General features: G+C 43.9%; 1 protein-coding gene across 4 annotated transcripts in view; it reads right to left on the reverse strand.

Annotated features, from left to right (window-relative positions):
* Nucleotides 1-16,193, reverse strand: part of LOC125462805 (voltage-dependent L-type calcium channel subunit alpha-1S-like) — a 158,247-nt gene that overhangs the window by 13,353 nt on the left and 128,701 nt on the right. For all 4 annotated transcript variants that reach the window (XR_009447021.1, XM_059653514.1, XM_059653515.1 and 1 more), the window contains 4 exons: nucleotides 12,588-12,727; nucleotides 5,782-5,910; nucleotides 4,520-4,755; nucleotides 673-779 (listed from right to left, as the gene is read on the reverse strand). Coding sequence is in view for 3 of the 4 variants with exons in the window: in XM_059653514.1 (XP_059509497.1) it covers nucleotides 673-779; nucleotides 4,520-4,755; nucleotides 5,782-5,910; nucleotides 12,588-12,727 (612 nt within the window). In the remaining variant the exon portion in view is untranslated. The remainder of the gene's footprint in view (nucleotides 1-672; nucleotides 780-4,519; nucleotides 4,756-5,781; nucleotides 5,911-12,587; nucleotides 12,728-16,193) is intronic.

Here is a 16,193-nt window from a genome sequence, read left to right on the forward strand (position 1 = left end):
AGGAGATGGGAGCAAAGGTGTCTTACTGTAATGGGGCAGAGTACAGTGAGACTGCACACAGAGAATGCTGTCATGTTTTGGTCTCCTTATTGAAGGAAGGTACATATTGAAGGAATGCATCTATAGACGTTAGACAGATGAATCCCTGGGATAGTGGGATTGTTTTTATGAGAAGAGTTGAATAAACTGGGTCTAAGAATAAGGAACTATTACAGGTGGTCTTGTTGACATTTGCAAAATTCTGACAAGGCACTGAAGGCGGGGGGGTGTAGATAGCATGTTGCCCCATGCTAGGACTCTGGAACCAGGGGAAGTAATCTCTGGCAAAAGGGCAGATCATTTAAAACTGAGAAGAGGAGGAATTTCTTTTCTCAGGCAGCCGTAAATCTTTAGGCAGAGTTAGGGAATTCCAATCATTGAGCATGTTCAAGTCAGAAATTGGTAAGTTTCTAAACACTAGTGATATGAAGGTATACAGAAGTAGCGAGAGAAAGTGGCATTGAGGTGCTGGCCATGAGATAATTAAACAGCAGAGCTGACCGGTCAGCAGGAATGACCTATTCCTCTGGCCCTATTCTGTTAAATAAACCATTATTTGGGAAGGGATGGGCGAAGAGTTTTCTCTGATACATACTATTTCAGTGTTATAGATGTGGGGGTGGTCATACTCACCTGGCATTTGAGGTGGGGCTTGTCTGAGCCAGCCCACTTGAGCTTCGTGTTCACCTGTGCATTTACATGTTGTAATTTTCTTTTTGAATTCATCTTCATAGGCAACCCTGCAATGGAGTTGACAGAGTCAGAGTGTCGGCCCGTCTCCTGGAGAGTCAATACACTTTAAACACATCTCCACCTTCAGAAGCCTGTCTCAGGAGATAACAGAGGCCTCCACTACTGGTTCTCACCACAGCCAGACATTCAGTCAACAACGTGTTAGTTAATACCCATTCCCAATTTGACATATAGGAATGAAGTCAAGGATGAAATTCACAAGAAATGGGACTATTCTCAATATGCCGATCTCTTATGCACTCTCTGTAAACAAAATGACAGCCACATTATTGAGCCCAACACACAAACTACAAGCCAGCTGCTGTCAGTCTCTCCACTAATGACAACAGTCGGGCAGAAAATCACAAATTCCCAACAGGCTGAGACAATTCTGTGACCTTCTCACCAAATAAAAACCAGCCAATGTTCAGGGCCCAGTTCTGTCTGTACACAATGTCCACAGCCAGGCTCCATGTCCAGGCCCAGGCTCCCTGTACGCAGCACCCTGTCCAGGCCCAGGTTCCCTATTACCCAGCGCACTATCCAGGCCCAGGCTCCCTGTACACAGCACCCTGTCCATGCCCAGGCTCCCTGTACCTAGCACAATATCCAGGCCCAGGCTCTCTGTACCCAGCACAGTATCCAGGCCCAGGGTCCCTGTTACCTAGCACACTGTCCAGGCCCAGGCTCCCTGTACCGAGCACAGTGTCCAGGCCCAGGCTCCCTGTACCGAGCACAGTGTCCAGGCCCAGGTTCCCTGCACCTAGCACAGTGTCCAGGCCCAGGCCACCTGTACCTAGCACAGTGTCCAGGCCCGGGCTCCTTCTACCGAGCACAGTGTCCAGGCCCAGGCTCTCTCTACCCAGCACAGTGTCCAGGCCCAGGCTCCCTACACCCAGCACACTGTCAGGGCCCAGGCTCCCTGTACCCAGCACAGTGTCCAGGCCCAGGCTCCCGCTACCCAGCACAGTGTCCAGGCCCAGGCACCCTCTACCCAGCACAGTGTCCAGGCCCAGGTTCCCTGAACCCAGCACAGTGTCCAGGCCCAGGCGCCCTGTACTCAGCACAGTGTCCAGGCCCAGGCTCCCTCTACCCAGCACACTGTCCAGGCCCATGTTCTGTCTACCCAGCACATTGTCCAGGGTCAGGCTCCCTGTACCAGCGCAGTGTCCAGGCCCAGGTTCTCTCTACCCAGCACAATATCCGGGGTCAGGCTCCCTGTACCAGCACACTGTCCAGGGCCAGGGTCCCTGTTACCCAACACACGGCTATAGCTACACTCCCTGTACACTGCACACTATCCAGTGCAAAATAATTGAGAGAGTGTGGTTCTCCTGTGTGAGGATGAGGAGTTTGATGGGGTACAGTGCACATGCGATGTGGGGAGTTTTATGGGTGTCAGTTGTAAAGAGGTACAGCATGTGTGTGAGGGTGGGGAGTTGTGTTGGGTACGGTTTGTGTGAGGGTGGGGTGTTGGATGGGGTACAGTGTGTGTGAGAGGGTGGGGTGTTGGATGGGGTAAAGTGTGTGTGAGGGTGGGGTGTTGGATGGGGTAAAGTGTGTGTGAGGGTGGGGAGTTGGATGGGGTACAGTGTGTGTGAGGGTGGGGAGTTGGATGGGGTGCAGTATGAGGGTGGGGTGTTGGATGGGGTACAGTGTGTGAGAGGGTGGGGTGTTGGATGGGGTAAAGTGTGTGTGAGGGTGGGGTGTTGGATGGGGTAAAGTGTGTGTGAGGGTGGGGTGTTGGATGGGGTAAAGCGTGTGTGAGGGTGGGGTGTTGGATGGGGTAAAGTGTGTGTGAGGGTGGGGAGTTGGATGGGGTACAGTGTGTGTGAGGGTGGGGAGTTGGATGGGGTGCAGTATGAGGGTGGGGTGTTGGATGGGGTAAAGTGTGTATGAGAGGGTGGGGGTTGATTGGGGTACAGCATGTGTGAGAAGATGTGGAGTTGGATGGGGTACAATGTGTGTGGAGCTAGGTGTGGCACTGTGTGTGTGTGTGTGTGTGTGTGTGTGTGTGTATGGGGGGGGGAGTTGGATGGTGTACAGTGTGTGTGAGGGAGTGGGGTGTGGGATATTGTACAGTGTGTGTGAGGGTGGGGTGTTAGATATTGTACAGTGTGTGAGAGGGAGTGGGTTGTTAGATGTTGTACAGTCTGTCGGGGGGGGCGCAGTTGGATATGTTCGCGTTTGCAATTTTAACGATCTTGTGGTGTTACAAAATTGCACAGAGTAATTGCGAATTAGAAGGCAGGAAGCTAGAACGTGTGTGTAAAAGAATGATAAGGGAGTGTGTGGCTCCTTGAAGAGATGACGTGCCTTTCTCAGCTTGCATGTTTGTAAGCAGAACGGGTACAGCCAGTTCCGAAATTGGCAGTGTGATTGGAAACCTCAGGAGTATTTTGATGTTTCGCCAACAAGCTGGAGTCAGCCAATTAATTTAAACCAAGCACTTAGTGATTGAAAGCCGATTGCATTTAAATCGGATGGTTCCGACAACCTCAGACCAATGCTCTTGTAAGAAAATTTGTATGTGATCCAAGGTATATAAGGAGAGGGTTTTTGAAAAATCAGTGTGACAGCAAACAACCATCTAAGAAATAAGCATCAGCTCTCATAAGAAATTGTTAAGCTCCCTAAGAAAGCACCATCTTAACCATAAAAGCTACTAAGGCACTTCTAGCTAAGAGTCCTCACAGAAGAATTCACAGAATAAACCTGTGACAGCTAGATCAGTGGAAGAAAAGCGTTAATGACTTGAGAACAGCAGAAGAAAGGTATGTATGATGAAATTTCAGAGACTAAGTTTTAATTTATTTTCTTATTACTTGGGTTTATATAAATACGATGTGTGTTTTTTGAACAACATACCAGTAGAATTTAGTTCAGCTACGGAGGAGTTAGTAGTTAAGGGGGAATTGTTTGGTCTGTTAGTAGTTCTGTTATTTTGTTCACTGTCAGTGTTGTATAAATAAATTGTTACTTGTTACTTATAAAGCGAATATCAGGGATTTTCTTACATTTAACCTCCCCTTCTCTATAACAGTTTAACAGATTAGGCGAGGTGAGGCGGGCTCTCTGGGTGTTTCGGGTTTAATTATTAGAAGGGGGTTCTCTATTCCTGCCATAACAGACTAGGGGCTTGTGTTTCAACTTGAATTATCAGAGGTGTTTGACATCCCCTTCCTAACAAGTGACCATACAGCAGAGAAACAGGCCCTTTGGCCCACCATGTCTATGCTGACCAACAAACACCAAACTACCCCAATCCCATTTCTCTGCACTAGGTCCATAGCTTACTGTGTCCTGGCATTTTAAGTGCTTGTCCAGATGCCCCTTAAATGTTTGCAGAAGTACATGCCTCCACCACACGCTCAGGCAGGCGATGGCATTCTTATTGGGCTTGTAATTCCAAAGCCCAGGTTAAAGCTTTGATGACATGAGTTCAAATCCCACCAGCACACACAACAAAATTTGCCTTCAACAACGGGAAGGAGAAAGCTCGTCTAATGGGGCTCATATGTTCATTGTCAGGAAAACCCATCGAGTTCACTCATGTCCTGAACGAAGGAAAGCGTGTGTAACAGAGGAGCTGGATGGGTTACAGGTTGTATAAAAAGTTCGGGGTATGGTGTGTGATTGAGGGAGGGGATACAGTGTGTTAGAGAGGGTGGGCACTTGATGGAGTGCAGTGTGTGAGAGAGAGTGGGTGGGGCTACGGTGAGAAATAGAGAGACAATACCTCAGTTACCTGCTTAGGGCTGTATTGTTGGCGTTATTTGTGTTTGCATTGTCAGTTGCTGGGAAGAAACTGGTTGTGTTAAATGGCGAATCAGTCGGCCTGCTGTGTGGCGGCTCAGGCTCCTCTCCTCCACCCTCAGATTTGCTGAATTGTAACGGTCGCTGGCTCGTCATGTGTGGCTGCAAGGAGCCACTTCTGTCCATTGGGTACGAATCAGGCTGTTCTCCAAACAGACCACCCGTTCTCTGGAATGACAGAATTCAAACGGGATTGCGCCAACAGGGAGACAACTGAAATTAATCAAATCTCAACTGTTACCACACAAGAAAGAAAATTCAAATGTTTCTGTTTTTGTCCTTGATTCAAAATTGGAACAAACAGACATGGCAATGACTGTTAAGGTCACACACTCTCCTGATTAATGTGTTTATTGAGGTGCTCACTATAAATATCTTGGTTTTGTGACTGCTGACATTGCTTGGGAGCTATAATTATTTAATATGAGTACTTGGGAGTTATTATTACTTGATACGAGAGTTCAGGAGTTGCAATTACTCACTACTACTGTTTAGGACTTATAGAATCATACAGTCAGACAGCACAGAACGGACCCTTTGGTCCGACCAGTGCATGCCTTATTACTACACTTTATGACTGTCTGGGAATTATTACTCACAACAAGTATATAGACGTTATCCTTTTTCAGTGTGAGTGTTGAGGAGTTGTTTTACTCACTGGGTGTGTGGTCTCTGTTATTACTCACTGTGAGTGCTCAGGACTTATTACTGCTCACTGAATTTTTGGGAATTGCCATTATTGAGAGTCATTATTGCTCCCAGTGAGTGTTCCAGAATTATCATTGCTTCTTATGAGTTGTTAATGCTCAGTATAAGTGTTTGGGAATTATCATTATCCACTACAAGTTACTGTTAATCGCTGTGAGGTATTATTACTGACTATGTGTTGGCAACGATTATTACTTACTGAGAGGTATTATTGCTCACCGTGAGTGCTTGGGAGATACTAATGTTCACTATGAATCATCACTATCGACAGTCTCTGCTGTTACTATGGGAGCTATGCTCACTATTGCAGTCAATCATGACTCTGCTTCAATGAGATGGGGGAGTTCTGACTTGATCTGGTGGAATGTACAAACTCTTAATGCTGAATGAATTTCTACAGACCATTTCTTCTCATCAATGAAAGACATATGTGGATCATCACCACTGAAACCGTCACCACGGAACAAGTGCCGTGAAGTGACTCACCCTATAAATTGTTTCGTCCAAGCCCCCTTCCTCCATAGTTTGGTCTCCTTCCTCTTCAACTGGCAGCTCTCCGGATACAGTTCGATGGAGATTATCACCAACCTCCTCCTCAATACTGCGCAATCCAGCCTAACGTGGAAGTAGGATGAAAGGTCAAGCACTGTACAACACCTCTCAGATGCTCATCCCTTAGCAGCCCTACTTATCCCCTACATCTTCATCTCCTACTGAGGGAGGCAGTAGCCTAACAGTGTTAGCGGTAGACTACTAATCCAGCTGGGGATCTGGGTTCAAATCCCAGCATGACGGATGGTGCAATTTACGTTTAGTTAAAATCTGGATTGAAGAGTCTAATGATGACTATGAAACCTTGGTTACTTGTCAGAAAAACCTACCTGGTTGTCTAATGTCCTTTAGCCATTCTTACCTGGTCTGGCCTACGTGTGACTCCAGACCCACAGTAATGCAGTTGACTCTTAACTGTCCTCTGGGCAATTAGGGATGGGCAACATATGTTGTCCTCGCCAGTGACACCTACATCTCATGACTGAATAATAAAAAAACTCCACACCCGTCCTACGACTTATCTCTATTTATTACACTACATGTGTTGCCAATTCTTTCCTGTTGCCTGTTGACTCGGGTTGAATGTGCTCTGGATGACGTCTGACAAACCTGGCTGTGATACCTCAGCTCCCTTTCAGGATCCAACATGCAGTTCACCTCAAATACATTTTGGTATAATTTTAGTCAAAACCAGTGACTTTGCTTTAAAGAAGAAACTCCAGTTAGTTACTAATGAAAAAGAAACCACAAGATTCCATGGTTTAAGACAAAATAATTTTTACTGTGCAAGATTCAAACAAACCAAATACTGAATATTTTCACTGGGTTACTAACTATACTCAAACACCTGAACCAACATGAGTTAAATGTGAATTAACAGGCTAATTGCACTTGATTATAAACTATATTATAAACTATTAACACATTAAATATAAACAAGTCTTATGAAATAATTCTGCAGTGTACTCAGCCTTTCGGTCATCAATGTCAGTCACAAAGTCCTTCAAATCTTCATCTTTCTCACCAAAAATTTAAACTCCCCTTCTTCTGGGATTTGGCCTGATCCCCAGCTGACATTGGTGCATTATTCTTCCAAGATCCACGTGCAGGCCTTTATGAAAAATGGCCCATGCCTGCAGAAGACCCCAATTCTGCTTCTGACAATAAGGTGTGGAGCTGGATGAACGCAGCAGGCCAAGCAGCAGCAGAGGAACAGGAAGGCTGATGTTTCGAGCCTAGGCCCTTCTTCAGAAAAATTTTTTCTGAAGAAGGGTTTAGGCCTGAAACGTCAGCCTTCCTGCTCCTCTGATGCTGCTTGGCCTGCTGCATTCATCCAGCTCCACACTTTGTTATCTCAGATTCTCCAGCATCTGCAGTTCCTGCTACCTCTGCTGCAGACAACCTGGCTAGCGTGAATCGCTAACAGAAGCAGACACAGAAATTGGATAATTTGCCTATTCTCATTGATCGAACTTCTGTCTACTTCAGTCTGTTTGTGCTGCGCAGGTGACATCATGAACTGGCCTGGGATGGCTCTGTGTCTTTCAGTCTATTTAAAGTAGTTTCAATCTTCAGGAATTTTGGCTTACAATCTCAATTTTAGATTTAGTTTCCATAGAAACTTAGAGGTTCAGCTTCGCTCTTCAATTTGGGTTTGTCTCAAAAAGTACAAGCTTTCAAATCACATACTCTGCCACATATATTATGCAACCTGATAGACAAACCTCAGTGCGATGTTACATGGAGAAAGACACCTATATAGTTCTCCTCACTTATATCATGGATTATAGTGTCTTTGAGGCATACAGCATGGAAACAGGCCCTTCAACCCATCGTTCATGCGACCAGGTTTCCTAAACCGAACTAGTCCCATCATTTGGCCCATGTCCGAATGGCCCTTTCCAACCCAAGTACCTGTCCAAATGTCTTTTAAATGTTGTAACTGTACTCATCTCTACCACTTCCGCCAACAACTCGTTCCATACACACATCACCCTCTGTGTGAAAGGTCCCTTTTAAATCTTACCCCTCTCACCTTAAGCCTATGCCCTCTTGTTTTGGGCTCCCCGACCCCGGGAAAAGAGCTTGGCTATTCACTTTATCTATGCCCCTCGTGATTTTATTAAACGTCTATAAGGTCAACTCTGAGCTTCCTACACTCCAGGGAAAATAGTCTCAGCCTATGCAGCCTCCCACTAACTTAAACCTTCTGGTCTCAGTAACATCCTTCTAAATCCTTTTGGCACCCTTTCTAGTTTAATAATATCATTTCTATAGCAAGGCGACTAGAACTGTACACAGTACTCCAAATGTGGTCTTACTAAAGCCTTCTGCAGCTACAACAATACATTCCAACTCCAGTACTCAATGCCCTGATCAAAGGCAAACGTGCCAAATGCTTCCTTCACCACCCTGCCTATACCTGTGACACCACTTCCGAGAAATTATGCTTCTGCATCCCTTGGTTCAACATCACTCCCAATGGTCCCACCATTAACTGTGCTAGTCCTGCCCTAGTCTGTCTCACCAAATGCAACTCCTTGTACTTATCTGCATTAAACTCCCATCTGCCGTTCCTCGGACCACTAACTCAGTTGATCGAAATCCATTGTACTCTTGGTTGATCTGTCCAACTTATCACCAATTTTGGTGTCATCTGCAAACTTACTAACCATGTCTCCTATATGCTCATTCAAATTGTTTCTATAAATGACAGACAACACTGTCACTGTTTGGTTTTCGCTGCCTCTGACAGACAAGATCTGAACTTATGTCTCATCAATGTTAATCTACAATTGACTGAAGGGGCTGCACAAACAAACTGCTCCTAACAAGTCCTTCTCTCTGCTCAGCATATTCTCCTACAGCTCTGGTTAATCACAGAATGGCTGCAGAACAGAAGGGAGCTATTTGGCCCATTGGGACTGTATCAGATCTTTGAAGAATCAAATCAACAAGACCCACTTGGACCCCTTTTCCCCACGACCGTAACTACTTTTCCTTTTCAGATTACAACCCGATTCCCTCCTGAAAGCCTCACTATTCACTGCAGGAAAGCATTTCTCCCCATGCAGCTACTGCTTCTTTTGCCAATCCCTTAAATCTAATTCCGATACTTCCACTACTGAGTTCAACACGAACCTCCTTGTAGTTAACAACACTTCCAGGCAAAGTGTGGGGATTGAATCCTTAATATGTATTCGGGAGAGTATTTTAAGACGGCACGTAGAATTGGTGGAAGAATGGGCCAATTTTAATAAGATGAATCTGGCCAAAGGAGACTGGGAACATCTACTTCTAGGAAAATCTACATCAGAGCAGTGGAAGTCTTTCACAAGACAACAACAAGAGTGCAGGGCCAACATATTCCTGTAAAAGTAAAGGATGTGGTCAACTAGTCCAGGAAATCATTCTATGATGGTTCTATGAACTGTGTGCATCAACAGATGTACAGGATTGGATAAAAAAAAAGGAAATTTATGGGAGAAACCAAAGGCTCAAACACCCAACAGAGTATAAAAATGCAGGGGTTTGCTTAATAAAAGAAATTAATAGAGCAGAGAAGCAACAAGAAAAAACATTGACAGGCAACACTGAGGAAAATCCAAAAGCACGTTATAAATATATTAGAGGGAAGAGAACAACCAGGGAAAGTGAAGGGCACATTAAAGATCAAAGTGGTGATCTCTGTGTGTGGAGCTGGAAGACACAGCCAATGTATTCTATAAATACTTTGCATCTGAGCCTACAATTGAGAAGAGTAAAGTATGTATTGAAATCAGGGAACAGAACTGTGTTCCTTCACAGAGAGAGGGAGGGGGGGTGGGGGGGGGGAGATATTAGCAGTTTTATCAGGCTTGAAAATCGATAAATCCCTTGGCCTAGATGAGATGCATCCCAGGTTGGTGTGGAGGGCTGAGAAAGAGGTTGGAGGGGCTCTGACATTAAGTTTCAGGTTCTCTCTGGCTACAAAAGGAGGACTGGAGGACATCTAATATGATAGTATTATTCAAGAAAAATGACATCTGTGATCAGGAAGCTACTGGAAGAAGTACTGAGGACCAGAATCAATCTGCACAGGAAGAGTCTGATGAAGGGTCTAGGCCCGAAACGTCAGCTTTTGTGCTCCTGAGATGCTGCTCGGCCTGCTGTGTTCATCCAGCCTCACATTTTATTATCTTGGATTCTCCAGCATCTGCAGTTCCCATTATCTCTGCACAGGAAGAGATAAGGATTAATTAAGGACAGTCGGCATGGCTTTCTAAGGGGAGATCATGTCTAACAAATCTCAGTGAGGTTTGAAGAGACGACAATGTGTGTAGATGAGGGCAGTGCAGTTAATGTAGTCTGCACTGATTTTAGCAAGGTTTTTGACAAGATCTTGCACGGCTGGCTGCTTAGGAAGGTCAGAGTCCATGGAAGCCAGGGCAATTTGGCAAATAGTAGCAGTAGGCAGAGGATAATGGTCAGAGGGTGTTTCGTCCCTGGAAGGCTGAGTACAGTGGGGTACCACATGCTTCGGTGCAGTTTGTTGTGGACATTAATGATTTAGATGTGAAGATAGGAAGTATGATCAGTGAGTTTCATAGATGGCAGGAAAATTGATGGTGTGGTAAATAGCAAGGAAGAAAGCCTTAAACTACAGAACGTTATAGAAGGCTTTGTCAGATGGGTTGGACAAGGTCAAAACTCACAGGACACCAGGGTATAGTCCAATAGGTTTATTTGAAAACACAAGCTTTTGGAGTGTTGCTTCTTCGAGTGAGAGAAGTAGCATCAGACAGAGAATTTATAAGTAAAAGATTTTAACCGTTTCCTCAGTACAAAACCTTTAGTTATCTCAGGGCAGTGACTGGAAAGAAATTCATAAATTTGCATATTAATCCTTTCGAGCTGATTAAAGATTTAACAACCATCTTAGGTTTGTTCAACACTGCATCACTTCTGTGACCCTTTGATCTTTTGCTTATAAATTCTGTTATAATGTTATATAAATTCATAAGTGCAGAAGTGGGGACATTTGCTGATGGTACAAAGTTCAGAACCAGCTCCCCTTCCTCAGTTACTGACTGCATGGTCAAATGCAGCAAGACCTGGACAATATTGAAGTTGGGCTGAGAAACAGCAAGTAACTCTTGTACCACACAAATGCCAGGCATTGGCCAACTCCAACAGGACAGAATCAAACCTTCACTTCAAGCTTTGACATTCAATGGCATTACCATCACTGAATCCTGTGTTATGTTGAGATCACCATTGCTTTTATTTCTCCTGTTGTTAGTTTGGAATTGAGTTGCAGTTGAGAGTTGAACTTTGAAGCAGCTTGTTTTTTTAAAGAAAAGGAACCAAAGACTGACGTTTGCTGTTAGGAAACGACCTGGAAAGATAATCTAGGCTAATTACTGCTTTAAGAACACCGGAGGCAAACAGCATTGAGATGTCGTTATGCTCAGAGACTGGCAGGATGTGGAATCGGTCAATCAAGAGAAGTCCAATGCTGGCCAACCAACCACAGAGAATGTCGCAAAATACAGAATGAGAAAACAAAGTATGAAGTGAAAACCGAAAGGACTGTGAATGCTGCAAATCAGGAACAAAAACAAAGTTGCTGCAAAAGCTCAGCAGGTCTGGCAGCATCTGTAAAGAAAAAAAATCAGAGTTCATGTTTCTACGTTCTGAGGAAGAGTCACCAGACCCGAAACGTTAACTCGGATTTCTCTTCACAGATGCTGCAGGACCTGCTGAGCTTTTCCAGCAAAGGATGAAGTGGTTTTGACTGAGTCTTGGGTAGGATGCAGTGTTGATTTGGAGGCTGCTGGATTTAATTTGTTAGTTTTGCTGTCTAGTTATTGTCCAGTTATTGAAAGTCCTGAGGGGAAAGAAAAGTCTACAGGAAATCAGGAAAGTCTCCAGAGGTCTGTGGAAGCTGATTGCAATAATCAATGACTACGTCATTGTAACGGTTATCAAACTGGTAATGCAGGATTCCTATTTTTAAAATATGTAACCCCAATGCAATGATCAGAGATGATAGGGCCTAGATTGTACATATTAATTAGATTGCCTTTTAGTTCATCTGTACTCCACCGAAGTTACAGAATTAATCACAACTTGTTCATTCTGGTTTAATTATAAACGTAGTGTCCAGTTACTTATAAAGAACAAGTGAGCAATTTAGGGAGGTCATCATATGTTTTAATGTCACTGTGCTGTGAATCCAGAGTTAGCAAGTCTGATTTAGTTTGGCTTCCTATCCCTATGTCATAGCAATGATCAACATCCTGGGAGTTACCATTGACTAGAAATTTAAATGCTGAAATCTGGACTCTATCAGAGCATCTTCCCATGTTTCTCCCTTTTCAATACTTACAGCATGACCCATTGTGAGACGAACCAATGTCAGTCACAAAGGCAGTTTCAATACAAACAGAAACAAACCAGCACAAATCACAGAGAAATAACAAAATGCAGTGCAGATACTGGAAGCCAGAAATAAAAACTGAAAATTATGGGAAAACAAACTAAGAAGGCCTTGCAGTATTTGTAGAAACAGAAATAACAGTCACAGAGATATGGCAAATTGTTAAAATCACGCCATTTCCCCAGCAACATAGCACAAACTAGAATCACTACAGCAGCCACCACTTCCTGACGAAGAAATTTGGAAATCTGCATATTAATCCTTTCTGACTGATTAAAGATCACAAGGCACTCAAAACCCCAGAAATTATCATTCTTACCTGGAGCACAATCTCATTTTGATTCTGGTTCTTCTTCGATGGGAGAATTCCATAATATTCTTCTTGACGTTTCTTGAACTTGCGGAAGTGTTCTTGGATGAGAAATGTGGCATAGAACTTGCCGACTGTCACCTCATCATCTGAACAGAAAATATTAGTGCTTCATTATTGCCATAGAAACAACTAGATCATATTAAAACATAAACATTTCACCAGCAACAAACCCGGGAGTCCTGGTCATTCCTGGGTTTGCTTATTCATTCGTGGAACATGGGTGTTATTGGCTGGGCCAGCATTTTTTGCCGTCCCTGGTTGCTCCTTGAGAAGGTGGCAGTAAGCTGCACTCCAAGTGCTGTAGATAGACCTACAAAGCTGACAGGGAGAAAATTCCAGGATTGTGACCCAGTGAAACCGAAGGAAAGAAGCCAAAGGAATGGTGACATATTTCAAGATGGTGGGTGGATTGAAGAGGAACATTGCTGGTGGCGGTGTTCTCATGCATCTGCTGCCCTTGTTGGTGGGCGTGGTTATGGGTTTGGAAGGTGCTGTCTAAGGACCTTTGGTGAATTTCTGCAGTACATCTTGGAGACAGTATACACTGTTACTGCTGAGCATTAGTGATGGAGGGAGTGGATACTTGAGGATGTAGGCAATCAAGCGTGCTGTTTTATCTTGGATCATGTGTTGTTCGAGCTGCTCTCAACTAGGCAAGTGGCGAGTTTTCCTTTACACTCCAGACTTTATTGTTTCAGAGCTGCTGAAGAGGGTCTTTGTCCAAGATTGTAATGAAGATATACCTGGAACAGAATGGGAGTAAGTAGTATGCCTTTGTGATTTCAATCCCAAAACCAGCAAACTGTCAAAGGATGTCTCATGTATGTATCTGTGCTGAGATTGCTTATGCAGTCACCATTAGTCTGCTGGACAGACGCTACATGTGGGTTTTCTTACTAGCTCTATTGGATCCCACACTGATGGCCATTAGAACAGAGGGATGAGTGTTAGTTATTCCTGTTTGGACCAAACCATTGTAAATTACAAGATCTGAAGCGTTTGTGATTTTTCTTCTTTTCTTTCAATTGTTTGTGGTTCATTGGTCAATAATTTTTATAAAATGGCAGTCCAGTGAACAACTGCCCTCATTCCTGAATTTGAATGTTTGACTTTCTCAATTATATGTCCTTGTGCTGTATCACATGACAATTTATGCATGAATTATGAGTGAATTATGAATTATTAGCCTTTGTGTAAAAAATCATGTTGACTACACCACTATGCAGTGAAGGTTAAATATTAAAACACTTGTTCTCTTCAGTTGGTTTAAGTTGATATAAACATTATTTGAATTGACTTTGTTATTCAAACAAACAAAAGATTTGGTCTATTTTATGATCGCACCACCTTTGTTAGGACTGTGAACCATTTCTGCTCCCCAATCCTGATGGTTAGTGACATTACACACAACATTAACCTGTGACATTAACCTGGGACAATTTGAAGTTTGAGAATTTTTCAGGTTCTGCAACTTTTGACACAAGGCAGTCTAGGGTTTTAATTTTCCACAGTGCAGGTGAACTTTCTTCCAACTCTCTTGTTCTAATCTACTGTCCTAATTTAATAAAGAGTACAGAAATATTTGTATCATCTGAAACCACAGGCAAGATCCTAGACAACTGGAGGGTGTCTAATGGTTTAAGATGAAACGGAGAGCTGTGAGACTGACTTCGGTGGTGCGTAAATTGTTGGAGCTGATTCTGAAAGATAGGGTTTATAAGAACTTGGAGAGGCAAGGAATGATTAGGGATAGACAGCATGGTTTTGTGTGAGAGATGGGTTTGTGTCTCACAAACCTGATTGAGTTTTTTGAGGAAGTTACCAAAAAAGATTGAGGACAGAGCAAGTAGACATTGTTTACTCGGACTTTAGTAAAGCCTTTGACAAGGTTCCACTAATTAGTAAAGTTAGGTCACGTGGGATTCAGGGAGGGCTTGCCAATGGATTCTAGATTGGCTTAACAGCAGGAGACACAGGGTGGTGGTGGAGGGTAGTTTTTCAGACAGGAGGCCTGTGACCAGCAGTGTTCTAAAGGGATCAGTACTAGGTCCACTCTTATTTGTCATTTATCATAAATGATTTGGAATGAGACTACAGGAGGCGTGGTTAGCAAGTTTGCAGATGACACCAAAGTTGGTGGTATAGTGGCCAGTGAAGAAAGTTGTCCAAGATTACAAAGAGATCTTGATCAATTGGGTCAATGGCCTGAGGAGTGGCAGATGGAGTTTAGTTTGGACAATTGCGAGATACTGCATTTTGGTGAAAAAAAAACAAGAGTAGGGCTTATACAATTAATGGTGGAGCCCTGGAAGTCTTGTAGAACAGAGAGAACTAAGGGCTCAGGTACATAATTCATTGAACTTTGCGTCACAGGTAGACAGGGTGGTTAAGAAGGCAATTAGCACACTCGACTTCATTGCTCAGCCCTCTGAGTATTGGAGTTGGGACGTCACGTTGAGAATGTACAGGATGTTGAGGGGGCCTCTTCTGGAGTACTGTGTGCAGTTCTGGTCACCCTCTGACAGGAAGGATTAAACTGGATAGGATTCAGAAAAGATTTACCAGGATGTTGCCAGGAATAGAGCAGCACAGTGGCTCAGTGGTTAGTACGTGGCCTGACAGCCCCAGGGACCCTGGTTTAATTCCACCCTCGGGCACCTTATCTGTGTGGAGTTTGCATATTCTCTCCGCATCTGCGTGATTTTCCTGTAGGTGCTCCAGTTTCCTCCCACAGTCCAAAGATCAGCAGGTTAGGTGTATTAACGATGCTAAATCGCCCATAAGTTTTCAATGATGTGCAGACTAGGTAGATTAGCCATGGGAAGTGCATGGAAAATCAAGGATAGGGTAGGGGAATGGATCGAGGTGGGATGCTGTTCAGAGAGTCAGTGTGGACTTGATGGGTCAAATGGCCTGCTTCCACACTGTAGGGATTGAGTTATAAAATAGGCTGGATAGGCTAAAATTTGTTTCACTGGAGTGTAGGATGTTGAAGGGTGGCCGCATAAAGGTTTATAAAATCATAAGGGGCAGATAGATAATGTGAATAGCAAAGGTCTTTTCCCTAAGGTGAGGGAGTTCAAAGCTGGTGGCACATTTTTAAGATGACAGGAGAAAGATTTACAAAGGGCTTGAGGGGCAACCTTTTTCGACACAGGGAGTGATTCATGTGTGGAATGATCTGCCAGAGGAAGTCTTGAATTCCCCTACAGTTACAACATTTAAAAGACATCTGGATAAGTACATGAATGGGAAAGGTTTGGGCCGATATGGGCCATTACAGACAGGTGGGACTAGTTTAGTTCGGGAACATGGTCAGCATGGACAAATTGGACCAAAGGGTCTATTTCCATGCTGTATGACTCTATGACTTGTGCCTTATAGATAGTGGACAGGCTTTGGGTAGTCAGGAGGTGAGTTACATGCTACAAAGTTCCTAATCTCTGATGCATTCTTGTCACCACAATATTTATATGGTTCGTCCAGTTCAGTCTGTGGTCAATGGTAAATCCCAGGATGATGGTGGTTTACAACAGAATGTGACACAGTGAA

Source organism: Stegostoma tigrinum, chromosome 21, assembly GCF_030684315.1.
Source record: "Stegostoma tigrinum isolate sSteTig4 chromosome 21, sSteTig4.hap1, whole genome shotgun sequence".
Lineage (NCBI taxonomy): Eukaryota > Metazoa > Chordata > Chondrichthyes > Orectolobiformes > Stegostomatidae > Stegostoma > Stegostoma tigrinum.